Genomic DNA, 17268 nt, shown 5'->3' with positions numbered 1-17268 from the left:
AAAAATAAAATACTATTTAAAAAATAAAAAAGAAGACAACCCCCCCCAAAAAAGAATAACTGAAGCAGCAAGAAGAAATTAATCTACTTATGCTAGTAATTGTCTGAGGCAAGATTTGAACCCAATTTACAATTGAAACTTTAGTTTCCTTAATTTGCATTTTTCTAAATTATTAATAATTCAGACTGTTTTTTCATGTTAACAACATGGACTTCTTCCTTTAAAAATTGCCCGTTTTGTATAGTACCAGTAATATCACTTTTAGTTTTATACCCCAAAAATATTAAAGTGAAAAAGGATTAATATATTAAAAACATAGCAGCTCTTTTTGTGGTGGTAAAGAATTTAAAATCCATCAATTGGGGAATAGTTAAACAGGTTATAGTACATGAATGTGACGGAATTCTGTTGTGATTTAAGAAATGATGGTGTTGAGTTTTGGAGAAACCTGAAAAATTTCAGAAGACTTATATGATGAAACAAGTTTTTCATTTCCAGATAAAGAAATGGTGAACTGAGAACTCTTTTTTTTTTTTTTTAACAACATGGCCACTGAGGGAACTTGTTTTCTTTCTTTATAAAAGGTTTCATTTTTCTTGCTTTCTTGATGGAAGGGAAAAGGGCAAATTAGAAAGAGAGAATGTGAATCTAAAAAATAAAATTTTATAAAAGGAGGAAAAAAAAACCATATCTGTTTTCTTTTGACCCATTTATTTACTGTGGAATGGCTTTTGTTCTTATAAATTTGAATTTGTTGTTTCTATATATCCAAATATTTATCATAGAAATTTGCTGCAAAGATTTAAAAATAACTCTCTTTTTCCTAATTTTAACTCAATTGGTTTTGTGCAAAATTTGTTATCTTCTATATAATTTAAATTACTAATTTCATTTTCTAGGATCTTCTCTGTCCCTTGTTTGGGTATGAATTTTGCCCACATCCAAAGCAGAGAAATATATTTTCTTCCTTGCTGATGTTATGTGACCTCTTATATCTATGTCACCTATTCATTTGGAGCTTACTGTAGCAACAATAATGATGATGATGGCCATGATAAATTATATAATAAGTTATTATTTTACATAGCTTTTTAAGGTATGCAAAGTACTTCAGAAATCTTATTTTCACAACCACCCTGGGAAATTGTGCTTTCCAGTTTTTGTCAAAAAGCAAGTCCTGACCTGGTAGGTAAGGGCCTTTGGATTTATTTTTTTTTTTTATTATATACTTAAGATATATCTTATCTTTATCATCACTCTACTCCACTGATCAATTTTTTCTATTTTTCTAACCAGCCAAATTGATGATTAATTACTCCTATGTAGTCTGAGTTTTGGTATTGCTATCCCTTTCCTTTCTACTTTTTAAAATTATTTTAAAATCCTTGACATTTTTTTCCTCTCCAGATGAATTAAATTTTTTTTCTAACATTAACTTGTAAATTCTTGGGGAAGGACTTGGTTGATATGACACCAAATAAGTGTATTAACTTAGGATGCATTATCATTTATTATTATATTAATATGGCTTAATTATGGAGTTAATTTCTCTCCATTTTATATAGGTCTGTATTCAATAGTCTTTTATAACTGCATTGATATAGTTCCTGTGTTAGTTTTGATACACAGACTCCCCAATATTTTATCTATTCTATAATTATTTTAAATTAAATTTCCCTTTGAAGGATTTTAATATTCAGAATGCTAAAGATTTATGTGACTTGTTTTATATTCTACAACTTTTAAAAAATTGTCAATTTTAGTTGAATAAGTTTCTTTAATCCATCAGAACATCTTTAAAAGTTAATCATTTTCTCTTTAACTATGTATACCTTATTTTTCTTAGCTTATTCCTATATATAGCATTTCTAGTATTATATCAAATAATTGTGATATTTCCTTTGATATTACTTGAAAGGCCTCCAGGGTTTCTTCACCATATATAATGCTGGCTATAGATTTTAAATATATAATTTACTGAGGAAAGGTCCATTTATTCCACTTATTTCATTTTTGTTTATGAAAATATATAGAAATTATTTCTATACTTTTTTTTTAAACAAATGGTTATTGTATTTTGTCACATACTATTTTTCCCCCTGAGGCAATTGGGGTTAAGTGACTTGCCCAGGGTCACAAAGCTAAGGAAGTGTTAAATCTCTGAAATCAGATTTGAACACAGGTCCTCCTGACTTCTGGGCAATGCTCTATCTACACCACCACCTAGCTGCCCCCATGTACTATTTCTAACTCTACTAGCATAATGTGTTTTTTGTTATTAATATGGTTATGTTTAGTTTTCCTACCACTGAAAAAACTATTAATCTTATAAATTTAATTTTCTAAAAACTAATCTCTTTACTGTCATTTAACTATTTTTGTCAATATTAGAGATGTCCCACAATTTTCCTTCTCTGCAGTTTTCTCTCCATGATTTGAATATCAGGTCATATTTGTTTCACAGGAGAATTTGATAGGATCCCTTCCATTCCTAATTTTTAAAGTTTATAAAATATTGAAACTATTCTTTAAATGTTTGATACAAAATTCACCAGCTGGTTCAACTTCTTTTTCTGAGTTTTGCTTATTTAAGATCTTTATTATTTTTCTGTTATCTGGACATTTCATATTGTTTGTTTCATATTCATTGTTGTGAATATCCATTTTATTAAATGATCATTTTTAGATACATTAAATTGGATGTAATAATTTCAAGTTCATTTATTATTTTTATGTATAAGGATTTTTTCATTTTTAATATAATAGTTTTAATATATGCAATTTAATTTCCTCAAATAAAAAATCAGACTACCTAATAATTTTACATATAAAAAAAAATCTTATTTTAACAATCCAACAATTTGTTTTTGTTTTTGTTTTCAATTGTATTAAATTTTTAATTTTCTAAACTTTTATTTAGGGATTTCATTGTGTTTGTAAATTTTCTAGTTTTTGAGTTGCATTTTTTGAGCTATCCTTTTCTCTTTCGTTGATGAAAATGTCACAAGTTTTTCCATTTTGACTGTATCCCAAAAGTCTTATTTCAATTTTATCATTTTCTTTGAGAATTCTAGGATTTGATTTACCAATTCTTGGTGGTTTGTTTTTGGTTTTGTTTTTGTTATTCCTAAAGCAACTGAGATTAAGTGACTTGCCCAGAGTCACAATTTACCATTTCTTTAGGACTAAATTACATAATTATCATTTAAGTTTGGATCAATCCCTGGGTTTTTTAACATGGTAGCGATATCCACACACTCTCATTTTCTTACTTACATTCTCTTCTTAGGGTCGCTCAAGAGTTTCAAAAATACCTCTTCCTTACTTCCTATTTCTTCCCTTAAGAGCTCTTATTCTTCCATTTTACCCGCAATCTCCTTCACACACACACATAACTTTTTCATTCCTTTAAATCTCCCCCTCTGCCCCTCTCTGCCTGTGGACCCCCCTCAACACTCACGTAAGCCTCGAAAGATGGCCACCCATTCCTGGGCTTGGTCCCGGATATTCTCAGTATATTGGGAGTTCAAGATTTTGCGTAGTGTCTGCAGGCTTTCTTGAATTCCATCTTGCAGGCTACTGATATCTGGAAATAAAATATGATACAGTTTAGTTTGGGCAAGGAACAATTAATAAGAGTCCCATTCTTTCTTGAGCTACTTGTTCTTCTAGTTTTAATACCTGTAGGCCCATGGGAGATAAGGCAATTGGAAGGTGGAGATGAAGAAGATGTTTAAAAAGGAACTCCAGATCTCAGATGGATAAAAAATTCACCCTAACCCAGAAGCAGTATCAATTAGACCATCTGTGGCTAGGTTTTGATAAAATGGATTGAAGAATGAGAGAACTGAATACTTATATTGTATTTAATTTATACTTTAACATATTTAACATGTATTGCTCAACCTGCCATCTGGGGGAGGGGATGGGGAAAAGGAGGGGAAAAATTGGAACAAAAGGTTTGGCAATTGTCAATGCTGTAAAATTACCCATGCATATAACTTGTAAATAAAAAGCTATATTTAAAAAAAAAGAATGAGAGAACTGAGAACCTTTAGCTTCTCATAAAAAGCACCTGTTCCCAGGGTTACTATAATAATCAGATCTACTCTGTATTAGTTTTATGTTTTTTTTTTTTAATTTACAAAAATTCTCTCTTTTTTTTTTTTTTTTTTTTTTTTTTGAGGCAATTGGGGGTTAAGTGACTTGCCCACAGTTGCACAGCTAGGAAGTGTTAAGTTTCTGAGGCCAAATTTGGATTCAGGTTCTCCTGACTTCAGGGCGAGTGTTCTATCCACTAGGCCTCTAGCTACCCCAAATTTGTTCTTTTTAAAATTTCAATGATATATGTGGCTGAGTTAAAAAAACAAAAAAGTTAAAAGTATGGGGCTATAACTGAGGGAACTGAGCAGATTAGGGCAGCAAATAGGAACTGAGTTAACCACACTGATTCCATCTTGTGACAGTTCAGGACCTGGCTCAGTTCCTTTGCTATTCAATTATGGGTCTAGTCCAATTTCTATCTTGTGAGAAAATTATAAACTTCTATCTGGTGAGATCCTTAACTAAGGACTTAAGTTAACCAGAAACTCAGACCCAAAGATTGAACAATTGTACATCACAAGCAATCCATGCATTTTATCTGAAAAGTAGCCCCATAGTGATCAATCAATTATAGTTTCCATGACTATATAGATACTTCGAAGGAAGCACAAAGGAAAGGAACACCTCCTTTTCTGATTTCAGATAATTATACCTGTTCATTCTCCTCCCACCTCCAACTTGAAGAGTCCCTAATCTTTCATCCAATTGGAATCAGATTACCTGTCTTATTGTTTCCTTTTAGTTAACTGGTCTTATTTGAATAATTGTTTTTAATGTATAAAATTTTATCTGTTTCTCTCCATTTTCAAAGCCTAAGGTGAGGCAATATAGTTCCAGTTCGTTGAGCAATTGTCATGCATTGGTTAATAACTCAATATGTTCTTTTATTTTTTTTCCTCAGTCATTTTACCTTTCACTTGTCACATATCCCAATAGTTTTCTCTCATTCATACAATCTAAGATATAAGTGGTTAATGAAAATAATGGTTTTCATTCATCAAAAGGTAAAAGAAGCTAACAAATATGAGGGACAGCTTGTGCAAAAGAGTGGAAATGGGAGATGGAATGACGTGTGAAGAAAAGCAAGTCAGTTGATTGAATTATAGATAAAGTACATGCATGAAAGAGACAAATCAAAGTCTGAAAAGAGAAGTTTAAAAGGCTCTTCTATCCAGACCAGAAGTACACAAGAGGACTGCAGAATCTCACCAGAACCCCAAGATTGAATTACTGTGATCGATAGAAAGCATGGCATATGCCTCATAATGAGAGAAGGATAGCTCTGAGCACATTAGCAGAAGATGATTCCTAGGCAAAAGTTAGTCCTGGAAACTCCAGGGGACAACCCCAGAATTCAGCTATAGAAAGGTTGAGCTTCATAAAAGCCCACAACAGGGTACCTCAGAACCCTGAGGCAATAAAGAACTCCTGGAAAGAACCTAGCCCATGAACAGCCCCCTTGCCCAGTAGCAGGGAAGGAGGGCAACAGTGAAATTTAAAGTGGTAGGTGGCCAGGTTCCCTGTGGCAAAAAGTAGGCACATTCCTGATGTAACTTCTGAGTCTAGGAGATGGGAAAAGGACCCTGGGAAGAATCTAACATAAAAGACAATCCCAAAAACCTCTTGTGAAAAAGGGAAACCTTATGCAGAGTAAAACAAACTTGGAGCAGACTCAGAATACCTTGAAGAGTGGCCTAGTATTGGCTACCAAACTCAAGACTAGTCACGGTCTGTAAACAACATTCCAGAGTACAAGAATAGACCTTGATCCAAGCAAAGGCCCATGAATCTAGACACTAGAATTTACTGTTCCTGTGTAATGGTTTGGTATTAATTTTCAGTTGACTGCCCTTGAGTCAACCTTATATATATCTTTTAAAAATTAGTTGATAAGAGAAATGTAATTAGAAAGTTTCTTTAATTCTCCTTTGTAATGTTCAGGCTGGTTTTCTGGAGGTCCTTCGGACAGACCTTAGTCTCAACAGGATAGGCACTACCAGAATAGTCAAGAATAAAGTCCAAAGTCTTTATTGTCCCCTTCACAGTCTGTGTCTGTCATAGTCTAACCCAGTCTCCTCTGCCAGTCTGCCAGTCTGATCTTAGTGCAGGAGGCATGAGAGCTACCACAAGGTTGGTCAAAGATAGAATGTCTGTGGCTGACTTTGTCCTCAGTTTAAATACCCTATTACAATTACATCACTTGAAGAACAATAGTTCTAAGTATATGTAAACTAGACAACCATTGTCTCATCAATTCCACTGAGTTAACACCTTGTTTCAAATATATTTTTCAAGTATACTTCTCCAAAGTTCTGCCCTCTATACTCCTTTTACTTCTCATTAACATAAATTCCATCTGTGTCACCACAATTTCATTGATGAGAGCTTCCTATGCCTCTGAATTAATTTCCCTCACAGAATCTTGTGCCATGAGATCCAGCCCAACTTTTCTCTAAATTATCCTGTAGTATAGTATATATATCAAACTATAACGGTTTTTTTGTCTTTTTATCTGTTAGGAACCTTGAAATAGTCTATTCACTTTCAAGGTGACTTATTTCAGCCCCAAGTTATTCTCTTAGTTCCTTAGTTTTCTTTCAGATTTCAGTGATGTGTATGATTAAGGAAAAAACATTGGAAGTATTTGGACAGAATCATTTCTAGAATAGCAGATTCATTACTCTGCTTTATGAAGGATAAACTTATCAGTATAGTAAATCAGTAATTTTTTGGCTGATTTACTTCTAGCAGATAAGATTCCAGGAGAAACAAAGAATCCCCTATTATTAACATATTCTGCTTCCATGTCAACTTGAGACATCTTAAATTCATCATTTTTTTCACTTTCTACAGGCCAGGTGGTTTGTAGCATAATTCCATCAGAATATCATTTCTGTGTTCATTTTGATCATATAAATCCTTTTCCCACTTTTATTCCATGGTCTAGTTCATGGATTTCTACATAGTTTGTTATGTTGATTTACAATGTGACTTCACCATGTCTTTTATCTACACTAGTCCTTTTGAATGAAGTATAGCTTTCCATTGCCATATTCCAGGAATAACTAAATATCCTATTAAGTTCCAATTATACCTAAGACTTTCTTGATCACAATAATCTTAAATTTAAGATTTCAAATTCACTTTGTACCCATAGTCTGCATATTTCTGCACATAATCCCTATAAAGAAATCTGAGACAACAATACTTATTACTGCTCTTCTTCCTAGATATTGTTTCTTCCTTTCCACTGGACACTTCCATTGCTATTCTTCCTATATCATACTTGCGACTCTCCATAATATGTGGTGTAAAGGTTGCATTTGTGATGTTTCTTCTCTTTTTTTCAGTTGAAAGCCCTCATACATTCCTTTCTCCCAGGTGCTCATCTTAAGCCACCATTTAGAAATCCAAATTCTATTTTTAAGCACTATCTTCTTAACAAGATGTTCATTTTTCCATATCTTCCTTTCTCTTCATATATTCAAATTATGGCAATGATAAAAACATCATCTAAAATCTTAGGTTTCTGAGTAGAATTTTATAATTTCTGAAGATGTCTTCTAGATTCTTTCTGGCAGTGTGATAGTGTGGATCTGGAATCCTAAGACCCATGTCTAGATTCTAATCCTGTCACTGTCGAGATGACTTTAGGAGTCATTTAACATCTCAGTCTTCATAAGAGCTTTGACTAGACAACTTCTAAGATCTAGATTAACTCTAAATAGGTCTATTAGACGACCTCCAAGATAATTTCTAACTCTAAACCATTCAAGAATCACAAGAAAAGGGCAATTTTCTTCAGGTATTAAGTCTCAGATAACAAGATATCCCTCTAGTTGGTCATGTTGCACTAATGATTGCTTCTATATCCCTTCCACAGTAGAAAGTCACTCATGGCCAGGACTTGTTTTCTTCTTCTGTCTGACTTCATTATTGTATGTCTATGAAACCTGGAAGGTATACCAGCATCATGCCAGGAAACCAAACTGCTTCCATTTGAATTGTCTTAAGAAGATTCTGAAGGTTATCTGGCAATATAAGATACCAAACAATGAGGTCTTTTCTCAAACAGACTAAATTACCAAGCATTCAAACTCTACTACAGAGAGCACAACTACAATTGCCTGGCCATGTTGTTCAAATGCTCAATATATATTTGCCAAAAAAACAAAAACAAAAACAAAAAACACAATTACTTTCTGGAGAACTCGGGGAAGAAAGATGCTCACATGGTGATCAGAAGAAATGATATAAGAACACTCTCAAGGTCTTTCTGAAGAACTTTGGAATTGATTGCATGACACAGGAGATGCTGGCAAAGGACTATCCAATGGCAAACCCACATCCAAGAAGATGCTGTGCTCCATAAATGAAGCAGAATTGCAGTGTAGTGCAACAGAAACATGAGATGTGCAAATTTAGAGACATCTCCATTCTAAATATTTGTATAGATTATTTGTACCCAACCGATAAAAGAACATTCACGTTCATATTGATCTGATCAGTCACAATCTGTACTTTACCTTAACATCAACATAGCGATGTCATTTTGGTCTTCTTCAAGAGCAAAGGACAATAACTAACCAGAACAGTTACCTGTACATATAACAGGCACTAAATAAATGCTTATTTGAATCAATGAATGAAGCAAATTTGATATCATCTATATCACTGAAACTTGGTGTGATGGAGTCTATGATTGGAAAATGGTTCTAGATAGGTATTATTTAATAGGGACAGAATAGACTAAGGAATTGGAATGAAGAGGTACTATAACTTCATATATTATAAAGACAGGTTTATTTGAAGAACTCCAAAACCCAAGGGGCAATGAACTGTGGTGAGTATTTAGGTGAATATTGTAAAAAAGAAACCTGAAACCTGAGGCCCCAAGATATATCAAATTTACATTTATTTATAGATCTATAGATTCATGCATGGTAACAAAATCTTCCAGAAGTTGATTCATGCAGGATTGCATTTTGCAGGTCACTATGTCCTAATTTTATGACATCCTTTGTTTCTTCTCAATTAGCCCTTTGATGAGGTTTTCTTCCTTTATTATTTTAATGTAAAGATTACTATATTAAGTATGATTCTTATGGTCATATACTTAAGATACACACTTTAAAATGATTTAGTTACATTTCTAAAGTTAACTAACACAGCAATTTCCCTGGCATTATATCATAGTCTGATTATACACAGGGCTTTTTTTTTTTTTTTTAATATGGCACTATGCTCTTAATATAAATCATACAGTTATTTCTTTATCCTAATGATTACAGCTCAAAGATTACAAAGGCTATATAGAACAAAGCACTCAAAGCATTAATCTTTTTCCTTTCAATACCAAATGAAATCAGAAATAAGAAGCAACATTGTTACTGCATTATATACTAGAGACTACCAAGACAAAAAGAAGAGGTGAGGAGTTAGGAAAAGAGCTTTCAAACCTGGAATAGAGGCAACTTCAATTGCCCAGATATCTGTGAGCGATCTTTGTGCCAAAAGCAGAAGAGTTATAATACCTAATAATAAAGCTATCCTTAATGATAATTTTATCTTTCCAGTGTTGGAGGAACCAGTGAAAGAATCTCCCATCCTGGGCCTGGTTCCAACTGAAAACGAAGAGCTTTTGCTCAAGTAGAAATGAAAGGAATATCAATAAGAGGTTATATATGAAATTACCATTTCATTCTAAAATTCATTCTAAAGAACAGGACTTCTTAGGACTTCTTAAACTTTTTCCACTCATCCTTTCTTACCCAAGAAATTTTTACATAGCCCTGGGAATATAGGTATATAAAATAGGTAGAGACATCAAATAAATCATAATTTCATGACACCCCCCCATATTCATTCATATGCAATCCCACATAAGGTTGCAACAAAGAAGCTTTGTTCTAGAAAAAGAAGAAAACTGGGCATATATATTCAGATATTTTCACACTACAATCTGAAAAACAGGCAAGATTTGGGCGCAGAAGATTCAAAAAGTTCAGAGAAAGGATAGATAGGATCCATAACCTAAAATTTTACTAAGAAAGTCAGTCCAAAAGATATGAGAAGTTCAAAAAAAAGAAATTCTGCGGACTCAAAAAAATTTTGGGGGAGGGGGGGAGAAGAAAAAGGTGAAGTTGTCCAAAAAAGACTTATGTTAATATATGAGGAAAGAATTGACCAACATATTTTTTTAAAGGCATGTCCAGAAGGTGGAAATTAATGCAGAAAATGGAAAATAAAAAATTGTGGCATGATCTTGTAAGAAAACATTCTAAAATCCTGGAGGAAAAAATCCATGCATTGCCATAATAAGAATGATAAGATAGATAATGTATCTATCTGTTGCATATTTCAGTCTTCTTTCCTGACAATTAAGGCTGTCTATCCATGGAATGAACTGCTCTATAAAGTAGTGAATTCACAGTTAAAGGATGTGACAAAATTGAGACTATATCCTAGTCAGGACAACTGCAGAGTTAGAGAATATTAAACATTACCAGACAGCATATAGGTACCGCTGTCCTTAGCCACTATTTCCAACTGCTGTCCTTGGCCTCGGCTGTGCGAATGTCTCCGGGAATTCTCTGAAGGAGGTGGCTCATAGGGCACATAAAGGATAAAATTGAGAAGACGGAGCTGTTGGCCCTTCCAAGTCTGTTCCAGCTCCCGCATACTATCCTGAATCTGGTGGCGCTCATTCTCATTAATCCATATCTGGAATGATAGATCTCAGTATTGAAAAGGGTTTTTTAAAGCCCAACCTCATTCCCCGTGAAGGACTCTTCTCTACAATATTTATGACAGTGGTGATTAAAAGCTTTACTTAGATATATCCTGTAACAGGGAGATCATTATTTTATAAAAACTGTTTTTATAAAGTAAACAGCCTATTTTAATGCTAGACAGCCTTGACTATAAGGGAAATTCTTCCTAAGGAGACTAAAATTTGAATCATTGTTCTTCTACCTGTTGCTTCTAGGTCTGCCCTTCTAGACAAGAACAAAAAATTTGTAGTATATTTTCTATTAGAGCTATTAGAAATTTTCTTTTTCAAGCCAAATAGTTCTAGTTCTTTCAACAGAACTTTCCATATTTCCCTTCACCTTTTTATAGGCTCTCATCTGAAAATGTCTCAATTTGCCAATGTGCCTTCTAAAAGATTATACAGAGAAATGAACACAATATTCCAAGTGTGGCCTGATAAAGACAAAATTATAAAAGCATTCCCTTAGGCCACTATACCTTTATTAACATAGTCTAAGATTGTATTAGACTTTTCAATAAGCAATATCTATATACAAATCTACACATATTTATTTACCTCTAGTCCTGGTCTGTATGTCTCATAGTGATTTCAAACAACAAATTCAAAGCAGATATTTTCATTTGAAAATGACTTCCACTTTTTATATATATGATTTAGTTTTTGGACCTACACATATAACTTTATATTTATCTCTGCTAAACCTTTCCTAGATGTTTTTAGTCTAGTATTGCAATGTTGGAGAGGACACCAGAAGTCAAAAACCTGGAGTCTCCTATTTTATAAAATATAGATAATAATCTTTGCTCTGACAACATGGATCATTATATAAGGATAAAATGAGATAATCGGAGGTAAAGGCTTTTATAATCATTAAAGTGAAACACAAAGTTAACATCTTTATCACCACTATTATTCTGTCATCCAAATGATGTTTTAGCTATTCCTCTTATGCCATCTGTAAATTTTTATAAATTAGCCTTCTCTATCTGGATCTAAATCATTGATAATATGGAACAGGGCTACGGACAAATCTCTAGGACACCCTATTGAAGACCTCAGTTGGATTGAGCACCATTAATAAACATTTCCTGAATGCCATTGTTTAACCAGCTTTCATCTTACTATTGTTTTCACCTAGATAATCTTCAACTACTTATTTTGATATCTTATCCCAGAAGGTTTTGTGTTATTTTTTTTCTAATTTATCTATATTTATCCATGAATTATTTCCAATTTATAAATGCTTTGCTGAAGTTAAGAGATATTGGGACTATGGCATTACTTTGTTCTGCCAACTAATAACCTTATCAGAAAAGGACATGGGACGAGTCTAGGAATGCTTATTCTTAATGGACCTACCTTACGTGGCCCTAATACAATGCTTTCTTTTCTACCCCCCTCTTCAAAGGAGGGGAACCTGACAACCTGCCCCCCCACTCATACTAACAGAGATTGTTATAGACATAATCATTTGGAGGCTTCACAAGTTAACTCCAGCCTAACTAATGTCTACCTCCATCCTCCAACCCAAACCCAGCCTCAGTCCTACCTGAGAGATTCGATTTCGGTATTCTAGCAGAGGGTAGGAAAGCAGCTGGCCCAAGGTCAGGAGTTCAATGTTCTCAGGGCAGCCTGCCCCCATGGCTATAGAAAGTTAGGAGCAGAGCAGGTTAGAGTGACCACATGGGCTCGAACCTGCTCACCTTTCTCCACATGAGGAAGGGATGCCCCATCTACTAGGCAGGGGGTGTGGGTAGATATGTAAAATGAAGAAAGAGGCCAACAATCTTAGGACTTCCTAGGGGAAAGAGAGGACCCTATATCCAGTGGGCAATGAAAGAAGGAAACCAGAGAAAGGAAGGGCCCAAGTTCTAGAACTGATGGAAAATTGACCAGGTTGACTAGGACATCTCTTGCTTCTCCACCCACTGACCCTCTCTCCCACCTCGAAAAATGGAGTGCCAGCTGCTGATTTGCAAGTGGGAGTAGTCCATCATAGAAAGCACTGGCAAATAGCTCCGAAATTCCTCCACCAGGCGCATACAGGTTTGTATTACAGGATTTGCTACCATGAATAGCCTGCTTAACTTGGCGGCCTCAGTCAACCATTCATCTGTCTTGTCCCAGGCCAAAGAGGTGCTGAACTAAGGAGAATGATGGAGACCTCCCATCAGCAGGTCCCACTAAACCTTGACAAATCAATCAAATGGCTTTTGTCTGGGCTGTCACAGGAGTTGAGCCAGGGCAGAGGCAGGGGCAGAGCAACAATGAGAGTTGTGCTATGAGTGGATGGGATTGGTTGAGGATGTGGAGGGAGACTGAATCAAGGGAGGGATAGAATTTAGAATACTTCTAGCCCGAAAACTACCCATACCTTACTAAAAGCCAGACATTTCCATTCACTAATTTGTTCACTAATCACACGAAAGAGATGCCAGACACGCTGCTGCAGTAAAATGGGCCGGGGCCCTCTTTGAGGCTCTGGCACTGGCGAGCGTTCCCCTGCAGAGGAAGGAAGTACTTCTAGGCCCCTGACTCTCCCAAGGAAAGGGGAGGGAGGATTATAGAGGAGTGAGAAAGAGACAGACACAAGAGACAGAAACAAGGGGCATCACACAGTACAAGGAATGAACTCTGTACCACTTAGGATGACATAGGCATGGTGCAGCTCCGCCAGGTGGGCAGAAATGGAGAAATATCTATGCTCCATTTTGATAAGTTCCTGCTCAGTGCTGTGCTGGTCCTGGGTGGGATCCATGAAAGGGTCATTGAGAGCCTGAATGCTCAAGTCTTCCATCTCTTTCAGGGCATCTGACATCATCTCCTGGAGCTGGGGCACCAAGGTGCTCTGCCTGCCCAGTAGGACCTCGGAGGCCTGTTGCCGCTCAAAGAGGAAGGTCTCCCACACATCTAGCAGCTACAGGCCCAGAGCAAGAGATAGTGAACCACAGGGGCCCCAAGAGAGGTCCAGGGACCCCGAGGAGGCCCAGGGACTCCGAATGAGGCACAGGGACCCTGAGGAAAGTACATGGACCCTGAGGGAGGCACAAAAACCCCAAAGGAAACACATAGACCCCGGGGAGGCACAGGAACCCCCAGGGAGGGACAGGAACCCCCAGGGAGGCCCAGGGACCCCCGAGGGAGTGGCGAGGACAAGCCCTGGGAAGAGTCCTGTCCAGCATGTTTCTCACCGCAATCTCCAGCCCCTCATCCTCATAGGATAATTTGCCAAAGTGGGATCGGATGATGTTGTTGAGAGCACACACATGATCTACTCGTTCCTCCAGGTCTTCACTCTTCTCATTGGCCTCTGTCAGCTGCAGGCACCTCACCTCAGGACCCATGCCCTCTCTTACCAGCTCCCCATCCAAAGCCCTCTCCTCCTCAGCTCCTTCTCTTCAGCAGGAGCTTCCTCCCTGTTTAACTGCCATAGACTAGCACCTTCCTTTTCTAGAATCTAATCCACAGAACAGTCACACAGAAGACAAGAAGCACCACTTCCATCTCCACACCAAATGAGGAGCTTGCTTTGTCCAAGGACACTACTATCAGAGCAAGGCTCCATGTAGCCAGGGGCAGGATCTTTCCCATGAGGTCCCTGGGTTATAATCATATACTCATATGCCCACCTTCTGGAAACACTTGGTAATGGTCTGGATGTCATCAAAGATGTTTTGGAAAACTTCCACAAACTCTGAGAGTTCATTCATGAGCTCTTCACATTCAGTGTCCCTCACACTATTCACCTGAGCCAGGATGTCATCCTTGACATTCTTCAACAGTGACCCTGGAGAAAAAAAAGTAGGCTGGAAGGAGGTGTCAGGGAGATGAGTTAGTTAGGAAAAGATAGTGGGGTGGATGGGAGCAGTATGGAAGTTGAGGAAAAGTGGAAGAAAGGGTAGATAGAAGGGAAAGGTGGGAAAAGAGCAGATGAAAGATTGAGGGAACAACTCAGTTTGGACTTTGGAGATGAATGGACTATGAATAGCCTGGACTTAAGCAAATGAGCAGAGGAATCTAGAACCAAATGATCACTAATAAACCCAGTCACATAGAGCTGGATTTCACATGCTGACTCTACTCAGTGTCTGCTAACTTGGATAGTGTTACCGCCTAAGTACTCCTTACCCCCAAACAGGAGGACATTTTTTAACCTTTGGACTCCTGGCCTACAACTCTATGACTATCAATACCTTGCTTGATGAGAAATATTTCTGTTCTTGAAGCTATAGCCAAGGAAAGAAGCCTCTAAGTCTTAGTTGAGACATTGGCACACATTCCAAAGGGATGGCAGCAGTAGGACCCAGCTGTTGAGCTGCCAATTGAATCTCAGAATCTAAGGGAAGTTGTAAAAGATGCCAAGGATCCAATTATGAGTCTCAGTTTCATAGACCCTCAGTCTGCTTCCCAGTTTATTAGATCTAGATATTAGAAATTTCAGAGGAAATTTCATTTTACACTCTTTACTAAATGCCCCTGAAATACAACTTGAAGGCTAGATCATCCTGCCCTCATTACTATCCCTGGAACTGATTCTTTGGATTCAGAGATCATTGAAAATTACAGTCCTCTTCCTACTGCTACCAATTTTGTCTCCTGGTTCTTTTTCCTAACAAACACTCCTTTTCTTCTTCAAGTGCATTTCTCTACACAATTATACCTATAAGTTTAAAAGGACAATGATAGAGAAATTCAATCATACCACACCATGGAAAGGTCATTAGAAATGCCTATGATCATAATAACTTACATTTATAAAGCATTGCAGGATTTGCAAATTGTTCTCTTCACAATAACCCCAAGAGGCAGTAAGTATGGAAACCTATGTTGCTATGGTAATGGAGATGAAAGATGCTTCCATAGAATCTACAAACCCTGGCTTCTGGGACATTGTCTAAAAGTCTCTGGAGAAGATAATGTAAAAGTTTTGAGGAAACTAGATTCAGAGGTAAGGATTTTGTCCTTCATTGTGGTACCTTGTGGACTTTCTAGAATTGAAAGCTCAGTTGGCTTTTTGGATTTATGCTTCTTCATTTTTCACTCTGAAAGGTACTGCTGCTTCTGCTACTGTTTTAAGTTAACTATATAAATGATGTTGTACCAAGAGACATTGATCTATTGGTACTATGCTAATCAGGTAAGGGAATGGGGGCCTAAACCACAAGGGGGCAGTATGAGTCTAGAAAGGGCTATTCATCACCCTGTGGAAGAAAGGAATTTCACTGGAATAGCAGGCTTCTCCTTCACTAGCAAACCCAAGTTTGGCTCCTGTTAGAGAAAAGGGAGAGCTGACAACCTAATTGAGTGCTATATCTGTTCATTGGTTCCTCTGGGATTCTTTGTGTGTCTGGCAAAATAAAAGCTACCCCATACCCAATATCCATATTGTACCTTCAATTTTTGTTCAAGAGCTGGGGGTGCCCCTTTGCTCACATTTGGAAAAAACTACTCAACATAAAAGAAATTGTTAGGAAGTGTTTTTTGATAAAATTCTAAACTTGCCTATTTAACTTTACTCATTGTTCCTGGTTCCACCCCCTGGGATAACACTAACAAACCTGTTGCCTATTCCATAGAACACTACTTCAAATATATGGAGAAAGCTATCATACCTCTCCTGTACCTCTGAAATCATTTCTTTAAATGGTCTTCATAATCCCTAAGATTCCACACTATTCTAGTTGCCCTCCTCTGAGCATAAGGAGTTCTCCAGATTATTCATGTTCCTCTTAAACTATGACATCTAGAACTAAACTTAACACTCATATGTGGTGTGACTAAGGCAGAGTAGAAAAACACTATTCTCATCTTGTGCTGGGAAGTTATGCATTAAGTTTGAGCAGCTTAAGGTCTCAAGAACTTTTTTGGTTGCCACTTCACACTGCTGACTCAAGTTGAGTTTGTGATCCATCCAAACCTTTTTCAGACAAAGTGTTGTCTAGCAGTGCCTCCTGTAGTCTGTTATGTGTGAAATGTATTTCTTAAACCCACACGTAAAACTATACATTTATCTCTATTAAATTTTATCTATTAGACTTGGCCCATCATTCTAGCCCGTAAAGATCTCTGTGGATGCTAGATATGTCATCCAGTATGCCAGCTATTGCTACAACCTTATGCCACCTGCAGTTTGATAAGCATGCTATTTATACCTTTAGCTATTGATTTAAAAATGATCCCCAAATCTAGGTAACAGGCCTTTTTTCTCTTGACCTTTGTCTAGCATCACTTATTGCCTACTGGAGAATTCCACCTGGAATTTTATAGGAATATCAAATACAGCAATTCTTGGTAGTCATGGTGCTTTTCATTCACACAACTACCACACTATTTCAGATCCTCCTAGTTTAGAATATTGCAATAGTCTTTTAACTGATAAATATCAGTTA

The 17268-nt window shown here is 36.5% G+C and overlaps 1 protein-coding gene across 4 annotated transcripts in view; it reads right to left on the bottom strand.

Annotated features, from left to right (window-relative positions):
* The window catches only part of DNHD1 (dynein heavy chain domain 1), a 99886-nt gene that overhangs the window by 30784 nt on the left and 51834 nt on the right, over nucleotides 1-17268 (bottom strand). For all 4 annotated transcript variants that reach the window (XR_004233301.1, XM_031962085.1, XM_031962083.1 and 1 more), the window contains exons 14-21: nucleotides 14509-14666; nucleotides 14071-14196; nucleotides 13520-13796; nucleotides 13254-13381; nucleotides 12825-13023; nucleotides 12429-12523; nucleotides 10611-10827; nucleotides 3461-3586 (exon numbers count right to left, since the gene is read on the bottom strand). Coding sequence is in view for 3 of the 4 variants with exons in the window: in XM_031962085.1 (XP_031817945.1) it covers nucleotides 3461-3586; nucleotides 10611-10827; nucleotides 12429-12523; nucleotides 12825-13023; nucleotides 13254-13381; nucleotides 13520-13796; nucleotides 14071-14196; nucleotides 14509-14666 (1326 nt within the window). In the remaining variant the exon portion in view is untranslated. The remainder of the gene's footprint in view (nucleotides 1-3460; nucleotides 3587-10610; nucleotides 10828-12428; nucleotides 12524-12824; nucleotides 13024-13253; nucleotides 13382-13519; nucleotides 13797-14070; nucleotides 14197-14508; nucleotides 14667-17268) is intronic.

The sequence above is a fragment of the Sarcophilus harrisii genome, chromosome 3, assembly GCF_902635505.1.
Source record: "Sarcophilus harrisii chromosome 3, mSarHar1.11, whole genome shotgun sequence".
In the NCBI taxonomy this organism is placed as follows: Eukaryota; Metazoa; Chordata; class Mammalia; order Dasyuromorphia; family Dasyuridae; genus Sarcophilus; species Sarcophilus harrisii.
The sequence above is the reverse complement of the archived record's forward strand: the minus strand, read 5'-3'. Positions and strand labels throughout refer to the sequence as shown.